This window comes from Simochromis diagramma, unplaced genomic scaffold (genome assembly GCF_900408965.1).
Source record: "Simochromis diagramma unplaced genomic scaffold, fSimDia1.1 OVJJ01000344.1, whole genome shotgun sequence".
Taxonomy (NCBI): Eukaryota; Metazoa; Chordata; class Actinopteri; order Cichliformes; family Cichlidae; genus Simochromis; species Simochromis diagramma.
The window spans coordinates 8,013,369-8,041,021 of record NW_024387375.1 but is presented as its reverse complement, the minus strand read 5'-3'; the positions used below and the strand labels follow the sequence as shown (position 1 = coordinate 8,041,021).

General features: G+C 39.2%; 1 protein-coding gene across 24 annotated transcripts in view; it reads right to left on the bottom strand.

Annotated features, from left to right (window-relative positions):
• Positions 1–27,653, bottom strand: part of elna (elastin a) — a 53,548-nt gene that overhangs the window by 3,730 nt on the left and 22,165 nt on the right. Inside the window, exons 6-45 of one of the 24 annotated variants that reach the window (XM_040009018.1) lie at positions 22,490–22,540; positions 22,357–22,407; positions 20,883–20,942; positions 20,517–20,585; positions 18,698–18,745; positions 18,516–18,578; positions 18,177–18,206; positions 17,992–18,066; positions 17,434–17,475; positions 17,255–17,338; positions 17,145–17,177; positions 16,958–17,035; positions 16,235–16,264; positions 15,885–16,058; positions 15,277–15,423; positions 15,011–15,142; positions 14,842–14,901; positions 14,719–14,790; positions 14,468–14,596; positions 13,166–13,243; positions 13,025–13,051; positions 12,745–12,843; positions 12,615–12,653; positions 12,231–12,338; positions 12,017–12,043; positions 11,879–11,911; positions 11,556–11,639; positions 11,402–11,433; positions 9,179–9,206; positions 9,052–9,066; positions 8,900–8,929; positions 8,328–8,354; positions 7,321–7,368; positions 6,009–6,041; positions 5,830–5,916; positions 5,281–5,337; positions 4,649–4,693; positions 3,798–3,836; positions 3,172–3,219; positions 572–604 (exon numbers count right to left, since the gene is read on the bottom strand). In XM_040009018.1, the coding sequence (XP_039864952.1) occupies positions 572–604; positions 3,172–3,219; positions 3,798–3,836; positions 4,649–4,693; positions 5,281–5,337; positions 5,830–5,916; positions 6,009–6,041; positions 7,321–7,368; positions 8,328–8,354; positions 8,900–8,929; positions 9,052–9,066; positions 9,179–9,206; positions 11,402–11,433; positions 11,556–11,639; positions 11,879–11,911; positions 12,017–12,043; positions 12,231–12,338; positions 12,615–12,653; positions 12,745–12,843; positions 13,025–13,051; positions 13,166–13,243; positions 14,468–14,596; positions 14,719–14,790; positions 14,842–14,901; positions 15,011–15,142; positions 15,277–15,423; positions 15,885–16,058; positions 16,235–16,264; positions 16,958–17,035; positions 17,145–17,177; positions 17,255–17,338; positions 17,434–17,475; positions 17,992–18,066; positions 18,177–18,206; positions 18,516–18,578; positions 18,698–18,745; positions 20,517–20,585; positions 20,883–20,942; positions 22,357–22,407; positions 22,490–22,540 (2,445 nt within the window). Of the gene's footprint in view, positions 1–571; positions 605–3,171; positions 3,220–3,797; positions 3,837–4,648; positions 4,694–5,280; positions 5,338–5,829; positions 5,917–6,008; positions 6,042–7,320; positions 7,369–8,327; positions 8,355–8,899; positions 8,930–9,051; positions 9,067–9,178; positions 9,207–11,401; positions 11,434–11,555; positions 11,640–11,878; positions 11,912–12,016; positions 12,044–12,230; positions 12,339–12,614; positions 12,654–12,744; positions 12,844–13,024; positions 13,052–13,165; positions 13,244–14,467; positions 14,597–14,718; positions 14,902–15,010; positions 15,143–15,276; positions 15,424–15,884; positions 16,059–16,234; positions 16,265–16,957; positions 17,036–17,144; positions 17,178–17,254; positions 17,339–17,433; positions 17,476–17,991; positions 18,067–18,176; positions 18,207–18,515; positions 18,579–18,697; positions 18,746–20,516; positions 20,586–20,882; positions 20,943–22,356; positions 22,408–22,489; positions 22,541–27,653 lie in introns of all 24 variants that reach the window. The other 23 variants (XM_040009024.1, XM_040009020.1, XM_040009026.1 and 20 more) reach the window with 23 other exon arrangements.

The following is a 27,653-nucleotide window of genomic DNA, read 5'->3' as shown; positions in this document are numbered from 1 at the left end:
AACATTTTCTTCCCGTCTACAGTTCTTATATCTTAATCTTCTTAATGATCCTCCAGTCACGTTATAAGTAACATGTTACACTAACACATGCTTATTCAGGGCATTCTATAAAAAAAAAAAAAATCCTGGTTTGGCTAAAGTTTTGTCAATAAACCTAATTCAGATTTCATTCAGAGACTTGAAAGCCCTTGAAAGCTGTATGTCAGGTACTTTGAGTGATCCAACGAATGATATTATAGCCTCTAAAATAGCATGCGCTTTCTATGAAATTATCCCACTCGCAGGAGTAATTTAGTTCAGGAAGATACAGATTATGGTGTGTTCATCATACGGGCTGAGCTGCACCATCTGCACTGACCAGCACACACCCATTTTCCAAACTCATCTCGATAATCTGGCATGTTGGCGTGCTCTGCCAAAAAGTAGATTTAATGAGAGATAAACTGGAAAATGAGCAGAGCTTCAGGGAACAGTCGCTCACTGAAACAATGCCTTTATAATGTGCAAAAAAATAATGTTTTCTTTTTGCATGTGTGAAGTAATGTAATGAGAGGACGTGGAGTTTTGGTACCTTGTTGAGGAGTCAGCGGGGCTGGCACATATCCTACACAACAGGAAAGACAAATACAAGAGTAGGTGTCAGCAGAGCAATGATAGGATGAAACCACTTTGGGTCTGTCACACAGGTGGATTCATTTCTCTCAGCCAGGATGTGGTTAGAATTAAACTGTTGACATTATAGAGGATCGCACAGGAGGCACTTAAATGTAGAGCTGAGCTGTTTGTTCCAGACACATTTTCAGTGCAGACAAGTGACCAGATTTTATGCAGACAGTCTTCTCCTGTCTGTGTTTTGTATTTATAATACCGACATTTAATCTTGTGGATAGAGGTGCATAAGGTTTGTCTGCTTAAACTGAAGAAATGTCAGTAAAATGTGGGTTAACCTGTTTAATTATTTTTAACTTAAAATGGAAAAGTTCACAAATCCTTTTGGTCTAAAAAAAAAAAAAACCTTCAGTGTTTAGGATAGTCAAAAATATTTATGAATAATTAATCAAATTCAAATTAAACTAAAACATTCCAGATATTTAAAGTTTAATATGTTTTTTTTTTAGTTGGATAAGAGGATACAGTAGAGATATCTACTGTAGCTTAACGAGTAAGAGGTCATGATAAGCATGACATGGAAACTGTGCAGAAGCTGGAGCTGCGTTTACGTGAAAGTGGCCGACATAAAGGAAAGGAGAGGGAAGAATAAATACCGATGAGGTAATCAGGTAATATTTTCCCTAATGTGGTTTCCGAATCATTTACGGCATGTGAATATTGTTGCAAGAAAAGAAAACCTTCTGTTGCTCCCCTCTCCTTTTCTTTAAGCTCTAAAGTGGAGGCAGTTTCCTGTCTGCCTGTTACCTGCGTAATAGCGTCTCAACATTAATCCGGCTCCTGATCCAGAAACAAGGACAAACAGTTAAACAATCATCCGTGCGCCAAATCCTCCGCTCGGTGGAGGCAGGTTTATTTTAGCAATGCAGTTATCAGTGCTATGAATGTACTGTGAATTACAGTTTTTCATTAGGTACACCAGTTCAATTGCTTGTTGATGCAAATATCTAATCAGCCAAGGGTCAAGACGGCATGCTGAATTTCAAACTGCTTATCAGAATGATGAAAGAAGACGATTTGATTTAAGTGACTTTGTTGTGAGACTGGCTGGTCAGAGTATTTCAGAAACTGCTGAGCTACTGGGATTGTCCCCAACAACCATGTCTAAGGCTACGTTCACACTGCAGGCGAAAGCGCATCAAATCCGATTTTTTTGACCCTATGCGACCCATATACGATCATGGTGTGACAGTGTGAACAGCACAAATCCGATATTTTCAAATCCGTTCTGGGTCACTTTCGTATGTGGTACTGAATCCGATACATATCTGATGTTTTAGAAAGCGACTGCTGTTTGAACGGTCATGTCGCATTAAATCCGTCTTTTACGTCACTGACACAAGACAGACGCCAATTATCAGCGCCGGAGAAGCGCCCGAGAAGACATCGCGAACGCTTCCTGGCCATCCGGTGAAACTGTTGGGAAGACAACGTTGGAGAAACGTTAACATTTTATTTGTACTGCATAATCTGCAGATTCTGACAGAAATCTGCAACTATCCTTTGAAGCACCGCTCCTCTCTAAAACAGCAATAAGGATAATTATTAGGTTATCTACATTATTATGTAAATAACAAAATAACTTAAAGCAAAAATTGGGAAACGTGAAGTCCGAAGTCTTTATATTAACGGCCATCAGTCAAACAATATTGTTTGCTCTGGGTCTAAACAGAGCGCGTTGTGTGTGACATCTTCTTTTGCGCATGCGGGCCGCTTTGAGCGTTCACACTAGAGCGCGTTTGCTGTCGCATTTTATTTGTAGTGTGAACAAGCAGAGAAAAAAAAATCGGATTTGATCAAAAAATCGGAATTGAACATTAAGACCTGCAGTGTGAACGTAGCCTCAGGTTTACTGAGAATGGGCTGAAAAAAAGAAAATATCCAGCAGGTTGCTGTTGTCTGGCTGAAAATGCCTTGCTGATGTCAGAGGAGAATCACCACATGATTCGACAGGAAAGCAACAGTTACTCAAATAACCGCTTGTTACAACCAAGATTTGCATCTTTTTTTCTTTTTTCTTGAACAACAGAAGGCTGGAAAGATTGTCTGCTGCGACAATACAGCTGATGAATGAATGATGAATCTATGCAACAAGCAATTAAGGCCGTTCTGAAGGTAAAATTGGTCCTACTTGGTACTAGCAAGGTACATCTAATAAAGTAGCTCATGAGTATACTTCAGTCTGCTTTACTGAAAAGTAGTATTAGAGCCTCTTTTTTTGGAGTTCTTATTCTTGCGTGAAAGTCCACCTCCGATACAGCCACACACTCTTAAAACATCCTACCACTGTTCTCTGCCTTTGATCCCACCTTCTAAAGATAAATGGCTCTATTTTGTCATTTGTCAACACTGATTTATGGCACAACCTGCGCCCTTAAAAGGTCACTACACAGAAGTGTTTATCACCAACAACAGGTAGCAGGTAGTATGTAACATAATGTGTGCTGTGAATTCATCAATATACTTTAATCAAAATGTGCATAAAGGAAGTAGTTGTTTTACCTTGGTAGTACTGCTGGGGGTATCCTCCTCTGTAACCAGGAACTACACCTGTAAATTTGAAAAAGCCTTTTTAATGGAGACCTCACAGGCCTACAGATAGAAAATATGTCACACGATATGAATTGGATTCATGTATAGAATCTATTTGTGTTGGCAGTAAATCCATTTGCACTAAATGTTTTACAAGTAAGTTATGATTAAACAACCCAGCATTACTCTGAATATGACAACTTGACCTGATTTTCATAATTACGGATCTCTCAGTTTGGCAAACCTCCCTGATGGAAAAACTGTGCTGCAAAAATGAAAGCCATTAAACCATCTGCAGTAACATTTCACACAGACGGATGTGTCTGTGTTCACTGGGAGATGGATTAGGGCACAGTTTTTATGACTAGCTGTAGCCGGGGAGTATCTGTGGGGAAGTGAGAGCAGGCGGCACTGTCGGCTGTTGCTGTGTGATTGCAATGATCCATCACGGGTGGGCAGAGGAAGAGAAGAAGAGGCAGGTCTAAAAGCTGTGCAAGTGGGCTGTAGACTTCTGAACAGAAATATGCATCATCTTAAGCTGTTTAAGAATAAAAAGGAGAGGGACTGAGTGGTAAAAATGTCACTGTGGTCCTCACCTTGTTGGTATCCGCCACCACCTCCAATATTGCCGTAGCCTGCTCAAATTAAAAGACAATAAAGAAACAATTCAAATGTTTCTTTTCTTCTGATATACAGCAAATACAACTTTCTAAGTTTCATATTTCTATGGATTGTAGTTTTTTTTCTGTGTGTATTACTCCAGCATTGTTGCTTCAGGCCCTAAACTGGCATGTGGCCAGTGGCTCAGCTAACGTCACATTAACGTCTTCATCCAAATTTCCCCTGGCAGAATTTTGCTATTTCAGGGCAGGACTCCCCAGGGGGGTTGTGTTATCTTCAAACAATCCCACAGTGATGTTCTGCACAGTAATATGGTCTCCAGGGCAAAATGATGTGTTGTTGACTTGCTCCATTTACAGACTCCTAACGGAACAGAAATACTGCAGGGATTACTGCCCTTGGTGGAGCTTGCCTTTGCAGAAGCTGGATTTAAAAAAAAAAAAATAAAAAATGGCTGAATCACTTTATTTCAGGCCACATTTCTCACTGGTAAACAAACTCTGCTAAAGAGAGAGAATATGGTACTGTAAATGTCTACAAAGTGTCTTTTTGATACAAGTAATCTGAGTAAATCTAGTGATTTTGGTTTGATAGCAACTCGCTAACAAAACAAAAACTACTTTAAAAAGATCCAGTACTGAATTTTTGAGGCTTAATTTGAAGAGGAAGTGAGGTGGACGTTTTCCAAACACTGTTTCTGGGAAACTGTGTTTTCAACATAAAGTACACAGTGGCCACAAGCTATAGGAAAACACATTCACAGCACATTTCCCATGTTTACATTGTGCTTTGATGTGCGGCAGCAGTACCGGGCCTGTTACATTACCTGGTTTCGGCGCTTTAGCTGCAGCTCCAGGATACGCAACTCCACCTGTCACACAGAGAAAACTGGCTTACATGCAATGACCCTTTAATCTATTACTATAGCCATCCTGCTTAGGACTGAGAGCCACATAAAGAATGAGAAACTCTTTGAATATTGCCCCAGTTGTTTTCCTTCCTTAAAGTGGTTTCTCATTCCTGATACGCTGCACCCTGCACAGCAACTTATCAGCATTTTGGCCAATTTCCTGCACAGGAAGTGGCATGAGATGACATCTCTTCACCAACTGTCACTTTGTGCACTGGACTGGATGATTTTGTTGTTGTTTTTTAAAGTCAGGGAAACATTAGGCATCAATGCTGACAGGCTCGCCTCCTTTTATATATACCTTGTCCAAGCAGAGTGTATCCACCTGAATCATGGTGACATCTAATAGATAACTCATCTCCTACAGTTTGAGAAGGCGTTACGCTCAGTGAAGGAATTACAAAAAGGGTCTAATGATAATACGATGTTCCCTGATTTCAACAAGTCCTGCTAAAAAGCAGGATGCACTCTTATTTCCCAATTAAAAATTACTAATACGTTATAATAATTTAGTTTCCTGCAAGTAAATTTTCTTAGGGCTCACTGACCTTGATAACCTCCTGCAGCCAGTGGGATTCCTGGTCTCTCTCCAACACCACCCACAGCTACAAACACAAAACACAACAATGCTGAGACTGCATGTGCACAAGCTTCTGCAAAAACACGAACATGACAGCAGTTATCATGCTCTGTATTTATCTAATTATTCCATTATTAGTTCTTCAATTCTGACAGTCGAAACTTTCATACATCTCAGTACTCTTTGACTACTCACTTTGACTATGACTACACTTTGTGTTAAAATAAAACATATTGTACATGCATTCATTCAGAATTTACATTTTTAAATGTTTTTTGTTTATTTTGTTCTGTATGACGTACCATACAATGGTTTTGTTCATCCAGTGTCTTTCCACTTTGTGTTTTGCATAAAAATGATTACACCATAATTATAAGACATTAGAGTGTCTCTCATAGATAAAGAAAAGATTATAGGCAAGTTTTTTGCACCAGCTTTAGTCTTATAGTATATTTAATAAGTAGTTTTAGTTACTAAAACAGTTTGGTTGCTTGAAGGAAAAAATGGATTCGAGTACCTGGAGGTTTCAGAGGCTTTGCTCCAGGCAGTGTTCCAGTTCCAGGCCCAGTTCCGGGTCCAGTTCCGGGTCCAGTGCCTAAAGGTACTAAAGCACAAAAAGAGTAGAAATATACCTCACTGCTCTTTAAACAAAATCTATGAGAGCCAAAACACAATAAACTTAAACAGGAAACTTGCCTCCATAAGGTGCTCCATAAGGATAGCCAGTACCTAGGGAGTAAAAATAGAAGACCCCAAAAATCAAAGGTTTATTTATTCAAGTGATTAATCATTAAATAAAATGTACTCTGTAGAAACTGAATGTGTACGTACTTATGTAACAAAATTACACAGAAAATTTACATTTATTAAATTTTCTATGTAATTAGTTAAATCAACAGTTTGGGCATAATATTTACCCTGAGTGCACAAACGAGTAAACGTCAAACAGAAGACTTCATGTTATAACGTGCAATTTCAAATCCCTGCCATGTTAATACTGGGAAAAACTGAGATTTACTCGATAGGCATCAGACAAAAGTGAGAAACAAAATCAACAGTCAACAAAAATAATAACAGATTCTATTCGGGTATCACAGTGTTATTGATGATCCTAAAGGATCATAATCATAATCATTAATCAAAAAAATGTAAAGGTAACAAATACCTTATCTTGAGAGTTTATAATATTTTAACGTTTAATTTTTTGTCATATTGTGTGTTTTAATCTTAGTAAAAAAAAAATGTTTCTTTGTTTTTATTTTTAATTATCTATCAGGAGAGTCTCCTGTTACCAACAGAATTTCTCAGTTTTACAATTCTATTCAAAAAATTACATCAAAGCTTGCAAAAAAAGTGCACAATAGGTAAAATGCCCTAAAAGTGCAAACGAGCAGATGCACAAAACTGATGACTAGTCAGTCTGTTGCAGGTATAATTGGCCTGATGCAGCTTTTTATTGGTTTCATTGATCCAGGCTGAAGAATCGTTAACTGTCTGCACAGAGAGTGCACGTTAAGAAGGATGCATCATGTATAGCTTGACAGTGGATGTGATTATAAAAACAAATTAATCAATATTTGGATTGAGACTAAAATGACAGGGTAAGATGCTGTCTGCGTGTTTGTGTAAGTAATGAGCAGCAGCAGCAAACATGACAGTAGTGCTGAAATTAATCTGTGATATGTCACAATTTAGTCTTTTAACTGTGCCATACTGATCATATGTATAATGCACAACTCTAATAATTAGAAATGTTTAAATACAAATTCATTTACAAACTGTATAAATCCAGATATAAACATCTAGGCTTGGTGTGAGCTACAGATGGCTAAAATATTATGTACTAAATTCAGACAATATTCAGTTGAACTCCTTAAATGCACATCTAGTATTTTGTGGCGAAGGAGTGAGGAAAACATAAACAGATCACATGCAAGAGAATCAGAGACAACATCTTATGCTTTATCATACAAATGAGTGATAGTTAAAATATCTAGTTCCTCTTTACCTGGTATAAATGGTTTGGGTGCTTTTCCAACTGTTCCAACACCAGGACCTGAAAACAGCCGCGCCTTTTACTTTTACAGTCAAAGAGAAAAAGCCCCACAGCGGGTATGTTTGTATTGGTCTCCACCATGTGGCCAGATGGATCCAGCATACTTTCATGAACTTTAAGTTAGAAAACATCCAAGAGACTGAGGGATTAAAACAACACGGCGCTCCTGAATCAATAAAATAATAAATATTTGACTTGTTGTTGAACTCCAGTTAAAATAACAGATAGAATAATAAACTGCCCAACATGCGTGATGAAAAAAAGAAAGGTAAAAAAAGGAAAACCTATTAAAACCAGTCAGAAAACAACAGTTTGATCAGTTAATTTAAAATCCTCAACTATTCTGACATTTTTAATACATTTCATTTAATTTAGCATATCGTGTTTAGTTCCTTTAACTATTACAGTCACAAGAATGGGTAGAATTACACTCAATGGCCACTTCATTAGGGACATCTGTGCAGTCCCTTTAGGTGTGGCCAGTGGATCATCTGCCTCCATCTCACCCTGTTCCTAGCATCCTCCACAGTCACACCAACCCTCTGCATGTCTTCATTCACTATATCACTTAATACATTCTTTGTCCAACATATTCACTGTCGAAGCCATCTCAGCCTCGCTTCTCTAACTTTGTCTCCAAAGTTAACATCTTCACCTTGGCCTCCTGTCATTTTTCTCTTGAGTTGTCTGTACACAATCGAATAGACCATTTTTGGGATGTGATGTAACGAGAGATTTCCATCATCCATGTACAGTCAACAAATCTGTAGCAAATGTGTGATGCCATCACGTAAATATGGACGAAAATCTCTGAGGAATGTTAAAACACCTTTTTGTGGCCAGTGAGTGAGGCGTGATAGGGTGAAACTTAACTCTTATTTTCCTTTTTTTCTTTCTTATTGTAAATTACAAATTAATCAGTACATTTTGCTCAATTTTGATTAAAAACGTAAACTTACCAGGTTGAACTTGGCGTGAAGTGTCAACTAGAAACATAGGCAACGGTTACATTCATTAAAATATGTCAAAATGACAAGTAATGCAATTTCAGTAATAATAAATGTAATAGGGCAGGTATGCCAAACTCATTTCACTTTAAGGGCTACATAAAGCTCATGCTGTTAGTGTAAAGAAGTTTAAGTGCATATTTAATCCCAGAGATAAGAAATAAATATTGTTATAATATAAACAAATGCTGTAGTAGTAAATGAAATAAATCTGACAGTGTGACACTGTAAGGAGATTACAAAAAAGTTCTGGTAGCTCATTGTCCAAACTGTCCCTTACGTATAAACCACAATGTTTTAACTGAAAATACAGTTAAAAGAAGAAAATTGATGCCCTCCTCTAAAGCTGTCCAGCTGGCCGGATTCGGCCAATTCTGGCCCCCTGGCCTTATGTTTGACACCCCTGTCATAGACTTCACAGATTAACAGATGCTACAAGCTTTTGTTAAAAGATCCATTGAAATAAGTTGCTTAATGGCACATGTTGAATACGTACAGAAAGGAAAAAGAAAAACTGTTCTTACCACCAGCGGGAGCGTCAACTCCTGTTCCAACTGTCACACGGGAAACACACAAGTAAAAGTTTTGTCACGTTTAATGTTTGAATGAAGCCCAAATCATGAACCTCTGAGTATTTTTGGTATATTTCAGTATGATAGGATTTTGACATATTTACCAACACCGGTGCCAGCTGTAAAGTAAAAAAAAGAAAAAAAAGAAAAAGTATAATAATGTTTAGATAAGCACAGTAAGCATACTTTCACTGTTAACAAGGATTTACAGGATTAATGTGAACTACTTACCACTAGGCTGAACAATTCCACCAGAAACTGTCAGAGGAGTCAGAAATAACATTTATTAAAACAAAGAGACACACGTGAGAATCAAATGAAGCAAAAACCTGCATGTTTGTTTCCAACTTACCACCTGTGTTCACCCATCCACCATGAGAGGAAAGAAAGAAAAAAAGTTAGAAAAGTGCCTTTTACTTTTTTGTCCTTTCAGATGAGCCCAACGAATATCAACAAAATCAATGGTTTCCATTAATTGGATTTGGGAATGCAAGGAAATAAATACAAGACGTAATCTTCTAGGATTTCATGCAACTACGAAACAACTAATCTAATAAAAAGTGTAAAGTAGCTGCTTTTCAGTTTATTCAGTGTTTATTTAATAATAAAGGACTTTAAGTGCAGTGATTTTACAAACTTAAACTGTGTAAATATCACAAAAAACTGTCAAACTATGTGCACAAGTAGTCATGTTCCTAAACAAACCTCTGTGGAGAATATGAGGAATTAAAACAGAAAAGATCGCTACCCATTAATCTACCCGTTCCCTCTAAAGGACTAATGCAGTTAATAGTACACAAATTGCAGTAATGACGCTATAATGAAAGCAATGCATCAAGCACAGCAAGCTGTGAGGTAAAAAGTAAAGGAGTGCACAAGTTGAGTAAATGCTAGAGAAAGAAAAAAAAAAAAGCAGCCCCAAATTATGCAACACTAACAGGAAGTTGAAGAGGCAAGACAGGTTAAAGTGGACCTATTATGCTGCCGTTCTTTTTATTTTTATGTGTTCACTTATTTATTTTGGTGATGTGAATAGTAGAAGTCTTAATCCCTATAAAACTAAATAAGCCTAAACCAAAAGCCTTCATTGTGCTCTAAATACTCAGTTTCAGACAGTTTTCCTACTCTTGGATCTGTATGATGTCAAAGAGGGACATCATATCAGACACGCAGCTCTGGCTGTCTGCATAGAAGCTCCACCCACCTGCTGCTGAAGTCTTCTTTTAGTGAGGGGCAGCCAATCAGAAGAAGGTTGGCTTAAAGGAAGAATAGCTAAAACTGAGGTGCACTAATGCTTAAATAAGGTAACAAAGAATAATTTTGAGCTATGATTCAAAACTACTCTATATAGTCCAAGAATAAAACTCTGGAGCTTGAAGCAAGCATAATAGGTCTGCTTTAAAACGACTTTTCTTTCAGGACTCTGTGAAGCACAGTGTCCAGGCACTATATGTGAGACAGCTCTCTCACGTATTTGACAGAGTACATAATGCTGCTTCCCTTTAGCAGAGTATATATATAATACTGTAAAAAAGGTAATTGGTTCCCATTCTTTACAGTCCCAAAAAGAAGTGGAGTGCTACTTACTACAGCTAATGCATGCTCATGAGACATTTCCTATAGTATTTCCAAATAGTATTTGAGAAAGTGAACTCTCTAAATCCTGGAAAATTTAATTTAGCTTTGTATAAATTATAAACACTCTCATAAGGCATAATTTCTTGATGTAATAATTTGATTTAAATAAATAGACATAATTATCAAGACAGAAGCAAAAAGGGTCCAAATCATCTCAAAAAATCTAAATCACATTCTCAAATACTGAATAGATAAATATATATATTAGATCAAAACTCAACTACAACTGCAAACATCAAATAAAAGCCTTATATTTTAGTTTATGGTCAAAGACTTCAAGCAAACCGAGTCTTACTGGGATCTGGGACCTCTGGGGTCTTGCCAGTTGTGGCAATATCAGTGGGCTCTGCCAAAAAGATGACAAGTACCAGTTTGATCCAGTGTGAATTCCACGGGCACAGAGTGAGATCCACAAGAAAAGGCAGAAGCTGTGAAGTGGACCAAAGCACTGCCACAGCTTGGAGGCTGTAAAGCTGGAGGTGGTCAACGGCTTGTAGCAATATTATTAAAACTGGGAAATTGTGTGGGCAGAAAAGGAGTGAAGGGGCAAATACGTTTACCACAAAGTAGAGAGCAACTGTTAAAAACAAGAAAAAAAATGGCGTGGCAGGTGAGCCGTGTGCGTGTTTTATTGCTAAAGTCGTGCAAGCAGTGTGCTGAAGCTCTCAATAAGCTTCTGAGACTTAAAAATGAAAATCCACAAATCTCTTCAGTTTGCTGTTAACTTTTTACATTTGCTGTATCATAGAAATACTCTGACTGTGGCAGACAATCCTCCTTTCATACAGTATGTAATCAGCTGTGACATTTCACCGTACCTGGCTGAGGAGTTCCACTGACATCCTTTGCTGTGGAAGCAATAATGGATCATTTAAAATTTACAACTATGAAAAGGTGCAAACAAACAAACAAACAAACAAACAAACAAACAAACAAACAAACAAGCAAGAAGCTGTACTCTAAGCTTTACCTGGTTTTCCAGGAACTAATTGACCAGGTACAACAGAGCCATTTGGAAAACTGACAGGTGTGTATGGAGTCACTCCTGGAACTACTGCAATGATACAACATTTTAAATTCATCCAAATTCTGTCTATAATTTGCCAGAACCCTAACTTGTTTCCCATCATGACATGGACCCTGATACCTGATGTCATTGGTGGATAAAGCTTTACTCCAGTTGACTGTAATTGGCTGTGATTTGGTATTTTATCTTTCAACCAACTTCTGCATCTTTGCATCTTTATTATAAAACAATGTAGCTTTTTCTATTAGTTTTGAGGTTCTCCTTACCGTATTTTGGTGCTTTTGCTCCAACTGGAAATCCTGTGTAAAAACACAATGTCATTAATACTCATATCATGACATTGTTTGATGTTACTTGAATTCTATAATCACACTCAATGGCTGTTTGGTGTTTTCATGCAGTACCTCCAGGTAGACCTCCAGTTCCAACTCCTAATCAAAAGAACCAGAACCAGCTGCATCATTAATTTGCAACTAAGACAATATAAAAATCTATAGAAACGATTAAGTGAAAAATGCTTGAAGTGACAGAAAACTGTTCTCTTTCTCTCAGAATCATCAAGGAAATGTGTCCAGTATTTTGCAGCACTCATATGCTTGTGTGGTTGTTTCACCGTACCGTATTTAGCAGCTTTTGCGGCGGGGGAGTACGGTCCACCTGCAACTCCTGATCCTCCAATAGGAACTCCTCCAGGTCCTAGCCCTGTTCCGGCTCCTCCAGGAACTCCTACATTAGTGCAGGTGGTACAATTAGTTCAAGTATTAAAATCTAAAGTGAAGTTAGATTAATGAGTGAGAATACATTCATGCCCGAGGAAATATTTCTCAACGTGCAGGATTTATGCAGTTTTATACTCATTTCTGCCTCCTAATTTAGAAGTTTTTGCAGCAGGGGAGTGTGATCCACGTACTGCTGCTAATACAGTTTAGTATTTCTCTCCATATTGCATTGGTGTTATTTTCATCATATTATTCTAGAGTGTAATCAAAACAAAAGCCTTACCATACTTTGGTGGTTTGACTCCAGCACCACCTCCAAAACCTGTAAGAAACCAAACAAAGTTTGCTGCTGAATTATCACAAACGACAGAGAAGAAGTTCTTTTAAAAAACCCCAAACCTTTAGCGACTTACCACCCAATCCACCACCAGGGACTACCTGTCCTGTTCCCCCTGGGAAAACCCCTCCTCCTCCTGGGACAACCCCTCCTCCTAGGCCTGCTCCTGGCACTCCTATAAAATGTGTCAGCACAGCTTTAACAAACCAAATTAAATCCAATATTACATTAAAGGCACAACCTTTAACAAAAACTGTATCACTGGATTTATGTATTAATATGTTGATAGACTTGTACAGGTGGAATACGTTTGGCAAATATTATGAGGTACCAAACTGTAAATATCAAAGTCTCACCATATTTAGGAGGTTTGGCTGCCAAAGCTGCACCAAAGTAAGGACAAAAGGTAAGATTATCAGGACAACGTGAATAAGATTGAAAAATATAATTGAATCCTTGAAATATCTAAAAATATTATGTCCACGTGGCATGCTTACATCCATATCCTGGTAAAAATCCTCCTCCTCCTCCACCACCTCCACGAACACCTGGAATAAACCCTCCACCACCTTGACCTTTAAGGAAAAATATAATTATTTGGTCTGGAATTGTTTTTCTTTTTTTCATTTATTTAAATGATATGATGGTATTTAAACTCAGGGCCCTGCTGGCTTCGGGGAGAGACTCTGCCAACCGTCAGCGAGGATGGCTTCTCTCCCCAAGCCTGGATTTCTGTTCTTTTTTGATTAAAGGTTGTCAGCCACCACTCACCGTTTCTCTGCAGGCTTTATTAAATGGAAACTTCCACGACAAATTGTTAGATCATATTAATAATCAAGGCTGGGCGAGGGAGGTGTTTTTCTTTCTGTCTTTTTTCTAGGAAGAGGAGCAGATGCTAGATGTGGTCAAACGTGAACGGAGAGAGGAGAAGATCCGAAGGAAATGGCAGGACCGCCATGTCACTTCCCAGCGGAAAAGAGTCTTACTAATACTTGTTTTTGTTGTGGAATAAAACTGTATTGTTAAAGATAAATAAACATTGTTAAATTAAAAAATATAAAATTAATTATTAATTAAAGAAACTTTTTCCAAAATGGAAAAAAAGTCTCAGTTTCAAAGAGGTTAAAAAAAAATCCCAAATCCAAATGTATCACTTGGAACAGACTGTGGTGGAGTCTGAGGCTTCCAAACAGCCATCAGAAGCTGGAAAATACTTTTAAAGTGGCTTAAATGGTAAACTCCCTCCAACCGCAGCCTCTTGGTCGCTAACATTTTTTTCCTCACTTAATATCGTAAATCATGAATTTTCTGAGTTGTATTTGAGAACTTTTAAAGGTGGTTCAGTAACATCTCTGTCAGTCACTCGTTATTTTATAGCTGTTATTTGCTTTCTTATTTGCCTTTTTGTTCAGATTGAAGTTAAATTGGCAATATTTGATGGAGTTGTTGCCCAAGGGGTTAAATAGAGACAAAATATTTACTTTTGAAGACATAAGTAGCTTTTTTTTTTTTTTTAAATACTGCTTGAGATAATGTTAAACCAAGATGTCAGTTTTGTTATCATTGGTTGGCTATACTGCACAAACCAAAGAGAATTAAAATCCAGTGAGAAGTAAGGAGGCTCAGAAACAGTCAATTCAAACTTGTTTCGTTGACCAATACTCTAGGAGGACCAGTGATTCGTGTGACACTAGAAAACTGTGCATGAAACGGCAAAATCATTGTTGCTAGAACTCGATGGGAATCCTTCGACCCGATGGGCTAAAAACATGCAGACAATAATACAGTTAAGAGCATACCGTATTTGGCAGCTTTGCTTGCAGCATAATATGCTCCTCCTGTTCCAAGTTGCCCCCCTGTTCCAAGTTGCCCCCCTGTTCCAAGTTGCCCCCCTGTTCCAAGTTGCCCTCCTGTTCCAAGTTGCCCCCCTGTCCCACATGCAGTTAAATTAAAAAAAAGAAAACACATTATAAAATACCTTTAGAAGTTACAGCTTTGGCATGATGTTAAAAGTGTTCACAATAAAAATTAACACAATTATTAAGAATACCGTATTTGGCAGCTTTGCTTGCAGGATAATATCCTCCCCCTGTTCCAAGTTGCCCTCCTGTTCCAAGTTGCCCTCCTGTTCCAAGTTGGCCTGTTCCAAGTTGCCCTCCTGTTCCAAGTTGGCCTGTTCCAAGTTGCCCTCCTGTTCCTAGTTGGCCTGTTCCTAGTTGGCCTCCTGTCCCACATGCAGTTAAATTGAAAAAAGACACATTTTTAATACCTTTAGAAGTTACATTTTTTTGGCATGATGTTAAAAAATTAACAATAAAAATTAACACAATTATTAATAATACCGTATTTAGCAGCTTTGCTTGCAGGATAATATCCTCCTCCTGTTCCTAGTTGCCCTCTTCCAAGTTGCCCCGTTCCTAGTTGCCCCGTTCCAAGTTGCCCCGTTCCAAGTTGCCCCGTTCCAAGTTGTCCCCCTGTCCCACATGCGGTTGAATTGAAAAAAAGAAAAGAAAAAAAAAAAGACAAAATATAAGTGCCTTTAGAAGTTACAAATTTGGCATGATGTCAGAAAATTAACAATAAAAATTAACACAATTATTAATAATACCGTATTTGGCAGCTTTGCTTGCAGGATAATATCCTCCTCCTGTGCCTAGTTGCCCTCCTGTTCCAAGTTGCCCTGTTCCTAGTTGTCCTGTTCCTAGTTGTCCTCCTGTTCCTAGTTGTCCTCCTGTGCCTATTTGTCCTCCTGTGCCTAATTTGAATAGAAAAAAAAAATTATGCACTTTTAAAAAAAAGTACATTTACAGGTTACAGTTTGATATAATGTTTAAAAAGTTCACAAAATAAATAGTAAAATTCAATTAATAAAGCATACGACATTTAGCAGCTTTCAGCTTTGCTAAAAGGATAGTATTCTCCTATTTGTGCTTGTCCCCTTATTTCTATTTTTCCATTGATCTATTTTCTCCCACCCCCCCTCCATTTGTCCCTATTTGTCTCCATGTTTCTACTTGAGCCAGGTCCCACCCCACAAATATTTTATCATCATTTCTTCCTTCAATTTGGTGATAAATGTTGCCTGTAGATTGAAAATCATGGTCTTAGAAGTCGGTGAGACAGAAATTTTTTTGAAGAATTTTTCTGTTATTCCACTGAAAATGTCATTAGTTAGTTAGTTTTCTTTGTAACAGTTCCACAAATAATAAAGCATACCATATTTAGCAGCTTTTGCTGCTGGTGAATATCCACCAACCGCTGGAATTCTTCCAATCGGTGCACCTCCTGGTACTCCCCCAGGTACACCTCCTGGAACTCCCCCAGGTACACCTCCTGGTACTCCCCCAGGTACACCTCCTGGTACTCCCCCAGGTACACCTCCTGGAACTCCTGACAAAAGCATATGTGTAATTTGTCCATGTAAATAATTTTTCCATGTAATGTAACATAATTTTATATTAGTTAAGTTATATTTTTCTCACTCTACTGAAAAAATGCATGAAAAAAGTATGAAAAATTATTAAAAGTATTTTTTTTTCCAGATAAGGAAAAACAAACATTCTCACCATATTTGGCAGCCTTAGCAGCTCCATACCCTGTCGTCAACATAACGATAGTGAGTCATATGATAAAAGTTGAGTAAATGAAGAACATTTATTTATTTATTTTAAAAAGCATATAATAAAACAAGGTGTAAGGTATGGTGTGAAATATTTGTGCTAGTTAGTTAACCCTTTCATGCATAGTGGTCACTATAGTGGACAGCTATTCAAAGGCTCTTTTCTTGTATTTGTGTCAGTGTTGATGGTACACTTGCACACTTATGTCTCAGTCCATATTATATTTGTTATATATATATATATATTTTTTTCTCATCTTTTTATAAAAAAAAAGTCTTTTTATAGTTTTTACACAGTGTGTATTATTTATTCGTGTGTCAAATTCATAAGTCAAAATGTCTGTTGTCCACCTAAGTCGACATGTAACAAACTCTTTGAAAAGTACATGTTTTAAAAAAAATTAAGTTCAAAAATGTTTTTTTCATGCCTAAAGATGAATACAAATATTTAAGAGAAAACCCTGATTGAGGTTGTCATATTTCATGCATGAAAGTGTTAAAGATGATCATATGGAGCTAACCCACGAATATTATTTTTTCCATTTCACTGGCCTGCAAATAAATCTTTACTTTTCCCATCATCTTACAGTTCATTTGACAGCTGTGTGACTTTTTTCTGCATGTGTGCTGGTGTGCAATTTTCTTTCTTGCCAAGTGCTAGATATCGTACCTCCTGACACCTGGCCTGGATACAGCCCACCAGTGCCACCAAAGCCACCACCACCAACTCCAAAGCCTCCAGTACCACCTAAACATGGAGCAGAATGCAGAAAGTCCAGTTACATGCACACATACTGATTTTACAGGAAGCATTTACTTCAATCAGTATGGTAAACTACTACACTGAACAGCTTTACCCTGACCAGGTGAAATGACCCCAAGTCCCACTCCTGCAAAAAAAGGAAAAAAGTGAATTCTATATCTCTACTCCACATCTCGTAGGGAAACAAACTGTGAAAACTTTTACCAGTTCCAACAGGATATCCTGGCTTCGACCCAGGGCCACCTTGCACTCCTGGCAGTCCAGGTGCAACATTAAAGCCGCCATAACCTGATGCATGGATACAAGGCCGATCACTAAATGGTGAATTTCCACTGAAACCAAACTTCAAAGATGTTAACTTCAAAGAATAAACGTATTTTTACCATACGTAAGTTTTCCACCTGCAGTTTTTGCTCCATAGGCACCTAAAGAGAGAAAGAGTGAAAAACAGAGGCTGGAATTATTTTATATGTGCGCACATCATCATATGCAAACGCTACGTTCAGGTGAACACAATCAACCCAAAAGGTTGATTCTGTTTCTCCTGATCGTAGTGTTTTCACTGGGAGAAATGTTTCTTCACTCATCCAGTGCCTTTCTCAAACTGAAAACGCTACGTCCAGATGAACAGAAACAACTTTTTCGAGCTCCTGAACACAAAGGTTCGGTTTCAGAAAGACGAACAAAACAAAAGCAATCTGTCTGAGACCCCAAATACACTCTTCTCTCATTAGAATAACACAGTGCTAAACCTGCCACAGAAAAATCTTAGAGTACAGTTAAGTATAAGATAAGTAAGACTGTAGTCTGCAAAATGATAATAATAATCCTGCTGATGTTAAAGTTATTTAACATTAGCAGGGTTTAAACCACAAAATTATACATTATGCCACATGCCTGTAGAAGAATTAATGCAAACACTGAATAATTTCATGTCACACCTTGCACTTTGGGTGATTTGAGGGGGTATCCATGGAACACTCCTGGCTGCATTGGTCCCCCATACCCACGGACACCTGTGAAGAAGAAAAACATTTAAATCTGGGTTAGATAATAGCAGACAGAGTGGATAACCCCCCCAGAAATATTTCCTTGTACAATAACAAACAATCATTGATAAAGTTACCTTGCTGTCCTCCTCCTACTCCTCCTGCAACTACATAAGAAAAATGAGATATTCCAGTGAGACACATGAAGATTTTTGCAGCGACGAAGCAAAGCACACTGGAACCATGCATCACAGTGCTACGGCATTACTCTCTGGACCCACACCAGCACTTTTACTTATTCATCTACATTTGTTTAGCATGTCTTACACTGGGAACTCTACAAATATTGTCTGTGAAGGATTGTCAGTAGTGTAAGCCTCTGTAAAGCTGGTATTTACTATTTTTGGGATTCACTGGCAATGAAATAAAACTGAAAATAAATCAGCTGACACCCATCAGTAAAAACTTGAACTTACTTGATTTGGGATTGAGTTGAGACCCAGTGGGCACTCCAGGCAGAACTCCACGTCCACCAAACCCTGAAGATGACAGAAGAAACCAGACATTCCTGCAGTTGTCTTTAAATGACTGACAGTCTGCATGGTGAAACTAACAAAGGAGTAAAAGTTCCCCAGATTAATATATGAAAGAGTCAAACCTTGTCCAGGCACCAGTCCACCTTGATAAAGGCCAGGTACACCCACACCTGCCACAGCCAATGAGAAGACACCCATGTTTAAATATATGTGAGGGATCAACAGCAGTGTTGACGGTGAACATTTAGATGTCCGAAAACCACAAAAAGAAAAAGAAGCCAAATGGGAAGCGGAAAAGGCTTACACATTGAGCCTTTGCCTGGTTGATACAAATTGAATTCACCTCTATAACTAAATGAATTATACTGTATACACTGATAGCTCACCTTCATCTAAATTTATTTCAGCAATGTAAAAATGCCTTTACATTTATATTATCAGGGGAATTCTCTTTTGAAAGAATGTTGATTTGCTGTTTTCTAAGGCGACATTTGACAAGACTCAGTATAATCCTTTGCTTTTATGTACAACACTGTGCAAAAGTCTTGAGCCTCCCATCAGGTCTTTATACGATATTTTGCTTCTAAGGCGCTTTCTTGTTATTTTTTTAAAGCAGGGAATACTTCTCTGTCTTTCATTTTCAGTTCACGTCTTGCACCTGACTGTTTTCAGAGGAATGTTTTTTGTTTTTTAAAGCACCTAATCACCTATGAACCGCCCAAGCAGAAAGAAGTCCTTAATTCAATGAATGAATCAGTGCAGTGTGTAGCAAACAATCAATTTTAAAATGTATCTTTAGGGACTTTGTTACTATCACCCGTCACAGAAACACTCAATACATTCCCATTTCTTTAGCTGAATTTGTAAAAACAAATTTCTAAAGACAACACAACTTGTATTTTTACAGCAACTAAGTGATTCTCAAAGAGCTACTAACTGAAAACTTGGCATATGTCAGCATGGTGTGCAGTGTGTCCTTAAACAATGAGGAAACTGGACAAGTTGAAGACAAAGACAAAGAAGACAAAAAAAGAACCAGCAGACCTAAAACTTTATCTACAGCAGATGAACAGCAACTGGAAGTCATGTCTGGTGACGTCTTTTGAGATATGATGTTTACTGAGAAAAGACTGACGTATGCTAAACTACACAAGAACTGGGCTGGTCTTATATGGAGTAATAATTCAAAATAAGACATTTTTGGTTCAGGTCAGGAGAACACAGGTTTGGAGCTGCTTTTCAGCCAGTGGGGTTGGGAATCTTGTTAAACCTTATGAAATTATCAAAGCAGAAGAGTCTGATTTTGATCCACTGTGCAATACCATCTGGAAAATGTCTGACTGGGAATGGCTTCATTTGGCTTCATGACAGTGATCCCCAAATTACTGCTAAGGCAGGAGAAGCATATGTGAATAGAAAAACAAATAATGAAGTATTATCAGTCATGGATTGGCTTCTCAGAGCCCAAACCTCAACATTATTTAACATTAATCATCTTGACAGAGAATGGAACAAAAGCGAGCCAACATCCAGAGGAGAGCTCTGAATGTCCTTCAGAACTATTTCTGAAGGTTACTTTTAAATTACAAGAAATTACAAGAAATTTTGACTAAGAGTTCAGGCTGTGCCAAAGTATAAAGCTGGACATACCACAACTGACTTTCAAGATCTCTGTGTTTTTACGCTATATCCTGTATTTTCATGTATGTTTGGACATGTTTTAATAAATTACTGCGCATGTTTCACATTTTATTAGCAAAATATAAAGAAACGAGTGGTAACGCAAGACTTTTGCACACTACTGTCTATATAAGCTTTTCTGGGTTTTTTGTTTTGCAGATTTATATGTTTTGTTGGAAAATATTTTTGATGTGGCTGCACTGCCTGGTGGGCTGCATCCTGTCTGTCTTCACTCTGAGTTTATTGTTGAGTCTACAAAACCTGGCACTTTGGCAGCTTTTTTTCCTGCGCCACCACCTCCAGGAAGGCCGGTCTGAGGAATAACAGGTGCTGAAAAAAAAACAAAGAAAAGAAGCCATAATATTATTTTGCTTAAAGAAAGGAGTGTGAAAAAGACAGTGTCCAGAACACACACATCCTGGCCAAACTGGGATTTCTGCCCCTTCACACAGATGACTCCTTTCTTTCTTACTATTATATATTAGAAAATGTACTATATACACAATCTATTCTAGTGAGTACCTAACAAAAGTAAGACTGGCTTTCAATTTTACTCGAGAAATCAGAGCTAAAATAAAATGAAAAAAATTAGAAAAGGTGGAAAATGATATGAGGTGTGTGCCTTGCCTCCACCAGGCAGTCCAGGTCCAGTTCCAGTGACTCCAGGACCTCCTCCTCCTCCAACCCCTGTTCATATGCAGACATAAACATACATTTGAAGTCACATTCAGTTCAGTGTTAGTCTTTGACACCAATAAGATGCTTTGTACCACTGTAAAGTTGTACATCCCAACACCACTAGAGGGCCCTGTGCCACTAAAGATGAGCAATGAGTCGCTTTGTGGCTTGTGGCAGGTCCGCTTGCTGGTCAGCGGTAATGAGAGCAGCTAATCTGGGCCTTGCAGTTTATCATCACCCCCGTGACCAAAAGCAACATGGCTTTTGACTTTTGTTTTAATCAGAAACGGCAGCCAGCATGCATGGCATTTTCCTCACTTCATCAAATGCCTCATTTCGCTGGCTAACCCCTCCTGCAGGAAATGAGCTGTCAGCTTCACTTTCAAGGGAGCTTGGCAGCTGGATAAAACACAATGGTTTATTTGGTTAATTTTTTTTTATCTTAAAGTCCACACACTTTATTGGACAGACATTGCGCACTGCCTGTAAGTATGCGTTCTGGGGGAACTGGTGAGGCAAACTCTGGCAAGGGAATGTTTTGTTTTATCTGTGCTCTTTCAGAGGAAGGACCTGTTATTTTCAGTGTCATGAAAACAATACAGACTGATTCTTGCCATTGCCAATCAATACTTAAGGGTAGGCTCTGTGCCATAGTCAAGTCTTGGCCATGATTGAGCCCTCTTGACTTCATTTTTAATCAGCCGTACTAATTTAAGGCAAATCATGTGTCTGAATACAGCACAGACTCTCAGGTCAGGCCAGGCTCTGCTGAGGTTCACACTGTCTAAGGTTTGCAAGTACATGCTAAAAATGTACGCATGTTTGCCAAACTGTGTTTCCATGCCGAGTTACCATTAATGTGAAACATTCACTTTGGCTTTCTCCTAACATTTGAGCATGCAGATCTTTCAGAGTTCAAAACGCTTCAGTCAGTGTCAGTCTGGTCTGTACAGTAGTCTGTCAACGGGCCAAAACGTGAGTTTGCCTCCTGCACCTGTGAGCAGGACAACCAGAATTTCAGATGCACTTCAGATCCATGCAGGAGCCTCATCTGTGAATGCGTGTTGTTTTTTTGTTTAGTGGACAGAACCTAACAGATTACAGTGACATCGGTAATGTCAGTTTACAATTATCCAAACCAAAACAGATTTAACATAAGAGGTCCTGAGGCATTTTTAGACCTCAGATATCAGGACTGAATTTCAAAAGAAGCAAAATATCGCTTCAGTAATCAAAACAAGTAATTGAAACATAAACGGTGTCTCGTTCCAACAGCCAATATCCCATAATCATATCTGATGAACCTCCAGTTTCCAGTGCACTTAATGAGAAATCAAGGAAAAATTGTTCGCTGATGCCGTCACTCTTTTATTAGCCGCCGATGTTACATTTCTACCAAGACATTTTCTGCCCTGCATTTTACCACTTTTAGCAGCCTTTGATCCAGCTCCCGGATAGTAGCCCCCGTAGCCACCTAAGCGACACAAGAGGTTAAAGGTTAGTGAGTTTTTGCCCCTGTGTTTAACATACACATAGCTGTTCTAGTTTCAGCTCACCTCCTCCATAGCCTCCAGGCCCCAGGCCGCCACCTCCTAGATTTCCATATCCTGGATGATAAAAAAAGTGACAGTTCACAAACGGACTGAAGTGTGTAGATGATAACAAATTAAAGAAAAGCACAGTTTTCTTTCAATGTGGCTATAATGAGTTAGATGTGGTTTACCCGGCAGTAGTTACTCCTAAAGAAAAATAAGCCATCACTCAAACATTTTCCAAGACCTGTGAGTACAGTGCACCATACAGTAAAAAAAATAAATGTCATGGCATAAGATATAATGTCATGTGTGCCCAATTAAATCTGATTGAAAACACTTGTGTGTATGTTTTTAGAGCCAAGGACTTTACTTTGGGTACATGGGATAAAGCTGACCCCAACTGGCTAAAACGCATGAGAGAAATACCATAAAAAAAATTGGTTCCCTATCTGGTTATGTTTAATTCTAAACACTGGATGGAGCAGTCTGCACTTTTTGAGCCCCTAAATACCCAAACTAATTTTTTTGGCTTCACTTGACACATGAATAAAGCCATATCCCTGTGAGCAGACAGGAACAAACAATGTGAGAAGAACGTGGGGAAAGGGCAAAAGAAAAAATGCTCGCCACCTGCCTATTGATCATAAGAGACTAGATTAGTATTAAAAAAGCTCCAGAAAACAGATTCTGCTTTGCCTCAGCTCTGACTCTTAAGAAAGCATATTTAGAAAATTCAACACTGGAAAGTACAGTCAGACAAAGGTTTAGATTGCTTGAATTTAGTGGCTTTAAATCATTGGGAAAAAAGGTAATTTAATAGATTATAAAATCCCTGCTTAACTTTATATGTTCGATTTCTTAAGATACAAAACATGCTATAATTTAAACAGAAAGAAGAAGAAGAAAAAAAACCCCTCAAGATGGTGTAATTTTATTCACATCTAGATGCATTATGTTGAACTTAAGTATCTCCAGACAACTGCCAAAGTGATAAATGCCTATTACTTGGCGTTAACATATGGGAATGGATGTTTTAAAACATGTTAGGAACATTAATGTCAGAGCTGTATTTCACAGAGTTGAATTAAAAGAAGCTGTGAGTTAACCAAATTCTTTTATCAGAGACAAACAGGTCGGAGTAATGACTGTTTTCGAAACCAGAAGAAATTTGGATGCTGCCAATGGGCTAGTCGACCAAGGAATTTATTTTCATCAACGCTTGTATGCCAAAAAATAATCTCGGGGTGAGAACGAGTAAGCATGGGAAATGAGCTGAGTGAGGGGGGAGAGAAGGCGAGATTCGGAGTGGAGGGCGGGAGGTCTGGTGTCGGTCCAGCAAGCCGCGGGCTGCAGGTAATGATACTGACAAAGGGTGGGAAATGTGCGGCGAGAGACAGAGGGGAAGATGGAGAGTAAAGTTTCATGACCGAGTCAAAACAAATGTGGGCATCGGCCTTGCAAAGGGTTTGGCAACTAGACTGAGCATGCAATATGAGTCCAAAGGCTAAGCTGAGCGTCCTTGTGATAATTCATCTCCTTCAATGCTTTCAGCTTGATTCCCCTCGATTGCTCAACCATCCCCAGCCACACCTCGAAGTAATCAATTCTTATATAAATCTCTCTGATCCTGGGCTTTCCTTTTCCCAATGTGTCTTCGGCTGACACGAGGAATTATTTGTCTCGAGCTTATCAGTGAGCAATGCACACCAGAAATGTTAAAGAACTGGCATAAAAATGGAAGCGTTACAGGTCTGGTTTGATGTGTTCCTTTACACTAAGTGCACTGGACTGTCTCACTGGCCAATCTGAGGCATGTTTGTAGGTGTGAGATTACAGCAAGAGGAGGCTTTTGCATGTTAGTGGGGACCAAAGACTTGAAAAGAGTGAAGACAGGTAGGACCCTGGAGGTTTTTAGCTTATTCATCCATCATCTGGCCCACCTGTGCTCGCATATGCACAGCCCAACCTGGCAGCGGTTTTAAAGGTTGTCCAGCATCTGCCAGGTTGAGCTCAACTGTCTGATTGAGATCATGAGACACAATCCAGACACACAGAATACTTCTGAGTGTGTGTGTGTGTGTGTGTGTGTGTGTGTGTGTGTGTGTGTGTGTGTGTAAGAGGGTATGAGTGCAGGCCTTGGGCAGAGGCAAAGTTTAGAGAAGAAAGAAAAGAAGGAACACTTCGTTTTCTGTAATTCTGACATCACTGGAGCGTAGGAAAATACAATGCTTTACAGTTTTAAAAAAGCTACCCTGGAGGTTGTGTATATTTGAGCTCAAAGAGAGAGGACACGCTAACAAAATCTGGACTTTTGGCAGTTTGGCATTCATCCACTGATTGTGTCTTTGGGAGATGGAGGGTTGAGTTTTGTACAAAAGCCCTCTGTTTAGCTATATTTACACCATCTTGTGAGTCCAAACAAGCAGGCTTTTGTTGGACTACTACTATTACAGCACGTCAGCTCACACAAATAGACCCGACTTAGCTCACGCATTAGCGGGAGTCCACACCATTGCTGTTTGCTGTCATGGTCTGCACACTTGGAAAGCCTGCACCGTTACCCTGATATCAAATCATCATTTTTCTTTGGTGCCGCTCCAAATATTTGGCTGATTACTGTCAAGCTGAAGGACTTCTGTACATTAATACAGCTCCGAATTTTCTCAGTGACTCTCGAGTCGTAATAAAAAGCTCAAGAGAACACTTGAAACCCCAATTGCATTTGGACCTTAGACAAAAGAACCCAAAGAAGGCCTGTGCTCTAAACGGCACAGAAACCCAATACTACACAGGAGGGAGGACTGGGGGCCAAGTAAACTGGAAGGTAAGTGATGCGGCGCAGCAGTGCATCAAAGTTTCCTCCATTTAGATACCTTGAAAAAAAGAAATGTGACAGAAACACTGTTTACCAGCCAGTTTCCATTGAGAAAAGACCCCTGGCTCTGAGCTGTGAAGTGGCAAGTGCACAAACAGGTTGTTGAGGTGAAATCTGCTGTGCTGTGGTTATGAATAATTGAGCATTGCCTAGCAATGGTGGGTGATTAATTTGCGGCCGCTTGTTTAAGAATGATTTCACTGTGGGTACATGAGTTTAAAGCTTCTCCGGCAAAGAAGAGGGAATCTTGTTTTTCAATGGAATGAAAACGTGACGAAGGACAGGCAGCCATGCCTCCTGCAGATAGCTATTTAAACCGAAGACTTACGCTGGATTAAAACTGGCCAGACAGTGTGGCTAGTACTTTCAGTCACCAGTCATGTTCTCAAACACAAGTCCAGAACAAGTGATGGATGTGAGCCAGTGTGAACAGAAATATCTGGTTTCAATCTCTGCACTGAAACGTCTTGCTCATTCTCCGTTGGGGTTAGGTAAGGTAATTCTCTGTTTCGGGACCAGAGGAATACAAGAGACATTAATCAAAACAATATTTTCGGCGCACAGTCTTTTTCTGTTACCGTTCCTCTGTCGGTTTAACCATCCTTGTCTCTTTCCTCTCACTCTTTCCTCTCCAGTTGGTGTCTAAGGGCTTGTGCAGACCAGACATGAGGTGTTAATAGCAGCAAATGGAGAAAGCCAAACATGAGAAGCGAGAGAAATATTTGCTCGCTCCTTTCCATCCCCTCCATTTTCCTCCCCCTTTCTCCCCTCTCATTCTCTCTCGCTCTCTGCTTTGTGAACCAGCTGGGTCTGGTGAAGGGTTTAATTTAAGAGAGCAAAGAATTCCATGGCAGAGATCCACTGTAACTGACGGCAGACGCGAGGAGAGCAGACTTCGGAGCTGGAGCACTGGAATGTCCAGGAAATTTTTGGGACTTGTTTCTCATTGTATTCTTGGTTTCAGGTCATATTTAATCAGGGAAGCTTCATAAGAACAAGTGGTTAATTCACAAGGGGAGGTTATTGTACTGTAACTCATACACATCTTTAATACTGTTATCTGACTTGGAAGCCAGTGCTGGTATGCAAAAAATGGCTAATCAAACAAACATGTGAAGAGTAGAGTAGCTGCAAGAAGCACAAAGACGTGCTACAGCATAATACAAATGCTGTAATTTTCTGTAATGTGATGGAAAATCTTCATGAAGATAAACTTCCTCTTCAAGAGCCCAGGAGACTCAGTGCTTTACTGTGACTGACAGGCAGATTCTGCTGTTCAGCTGTGGTCCCATATAAATTTTCACTTTGAAAGTTAAGCCCATCATTTTGTCCTTCACTGTCATGACAGCAGATTTTTATCAGTATCAAATTATCACACAGTTTTGCTTCCAAGTTGGTGGATAAGTTGCATTCTTACAAGGTGACGCAGGACAAGCTGAATGGAAGCAAGAGTCACGTGACGTGCGATGGTGATTCCAGATCGCGTGAGACATGTGGACACACTGAAGCTCCCCCTTTGCTTCCTCTTCTTCCCCCCTCCCTCAATTTTGACCTCCCCTGCTCTTGGTCACCTCAAGATTTGGTTGTGCTGTCAGTCACGGACATGCGGTGCTGTGAGAGGCAGGACGAATCACATGTTGGACTAATTAAGTATTCACACAGTCACACCGCTACACACAAAGTCTTTCCCTCGCTGGCTGATGTGAGCTTGCCGACTTTGGCGGGAAGCCTTATATTGTTTTTGCTTTTCCTTTTCCATGGAGTCATTGACACGATCAATGAGAGGTCCCAAAGCCTGATCCTGCCTCTCTGCCAAATGACCCCAAGTGCAAAACTGTCAAAAATCCTACAGACAAACAGGGAAAAGGTCTTGTTATTGTCTTGTTCTCTGACATCTGTGCTTGCTGTTACCGTGTGCAAGCACACTCTCACACCATCCAGGTTGAGATCAGTGTTAGGTGTCAGTAAGTTGGTACGAGTGGCAATTATTCACTTTTATAAGGGAGCTTTGCATCATACTAAAAAATTAAAAAGGGGATATTTGGCGGTGGGCACCTACAGTGCAAGAAAAACTTTGGGTATCTTTGGAGAGCCTCACAAACCCACACACTTGGGCAACAGAACACATACATCATCTGTGAGGCGCTGAGCAACTCTTGCGAACGGCTTCAAATTAAGGGCAACTGTAAAAGTCACCATTACACTTTCTTTGGATTTAAAGCAGCATCGCTGTGCCAAACCAGGCTGCCATGCCCACTGACGTCTGCGGCAGTCTGAACCCACCAGCACAAGTCTTTTCAAGCCTCTCAC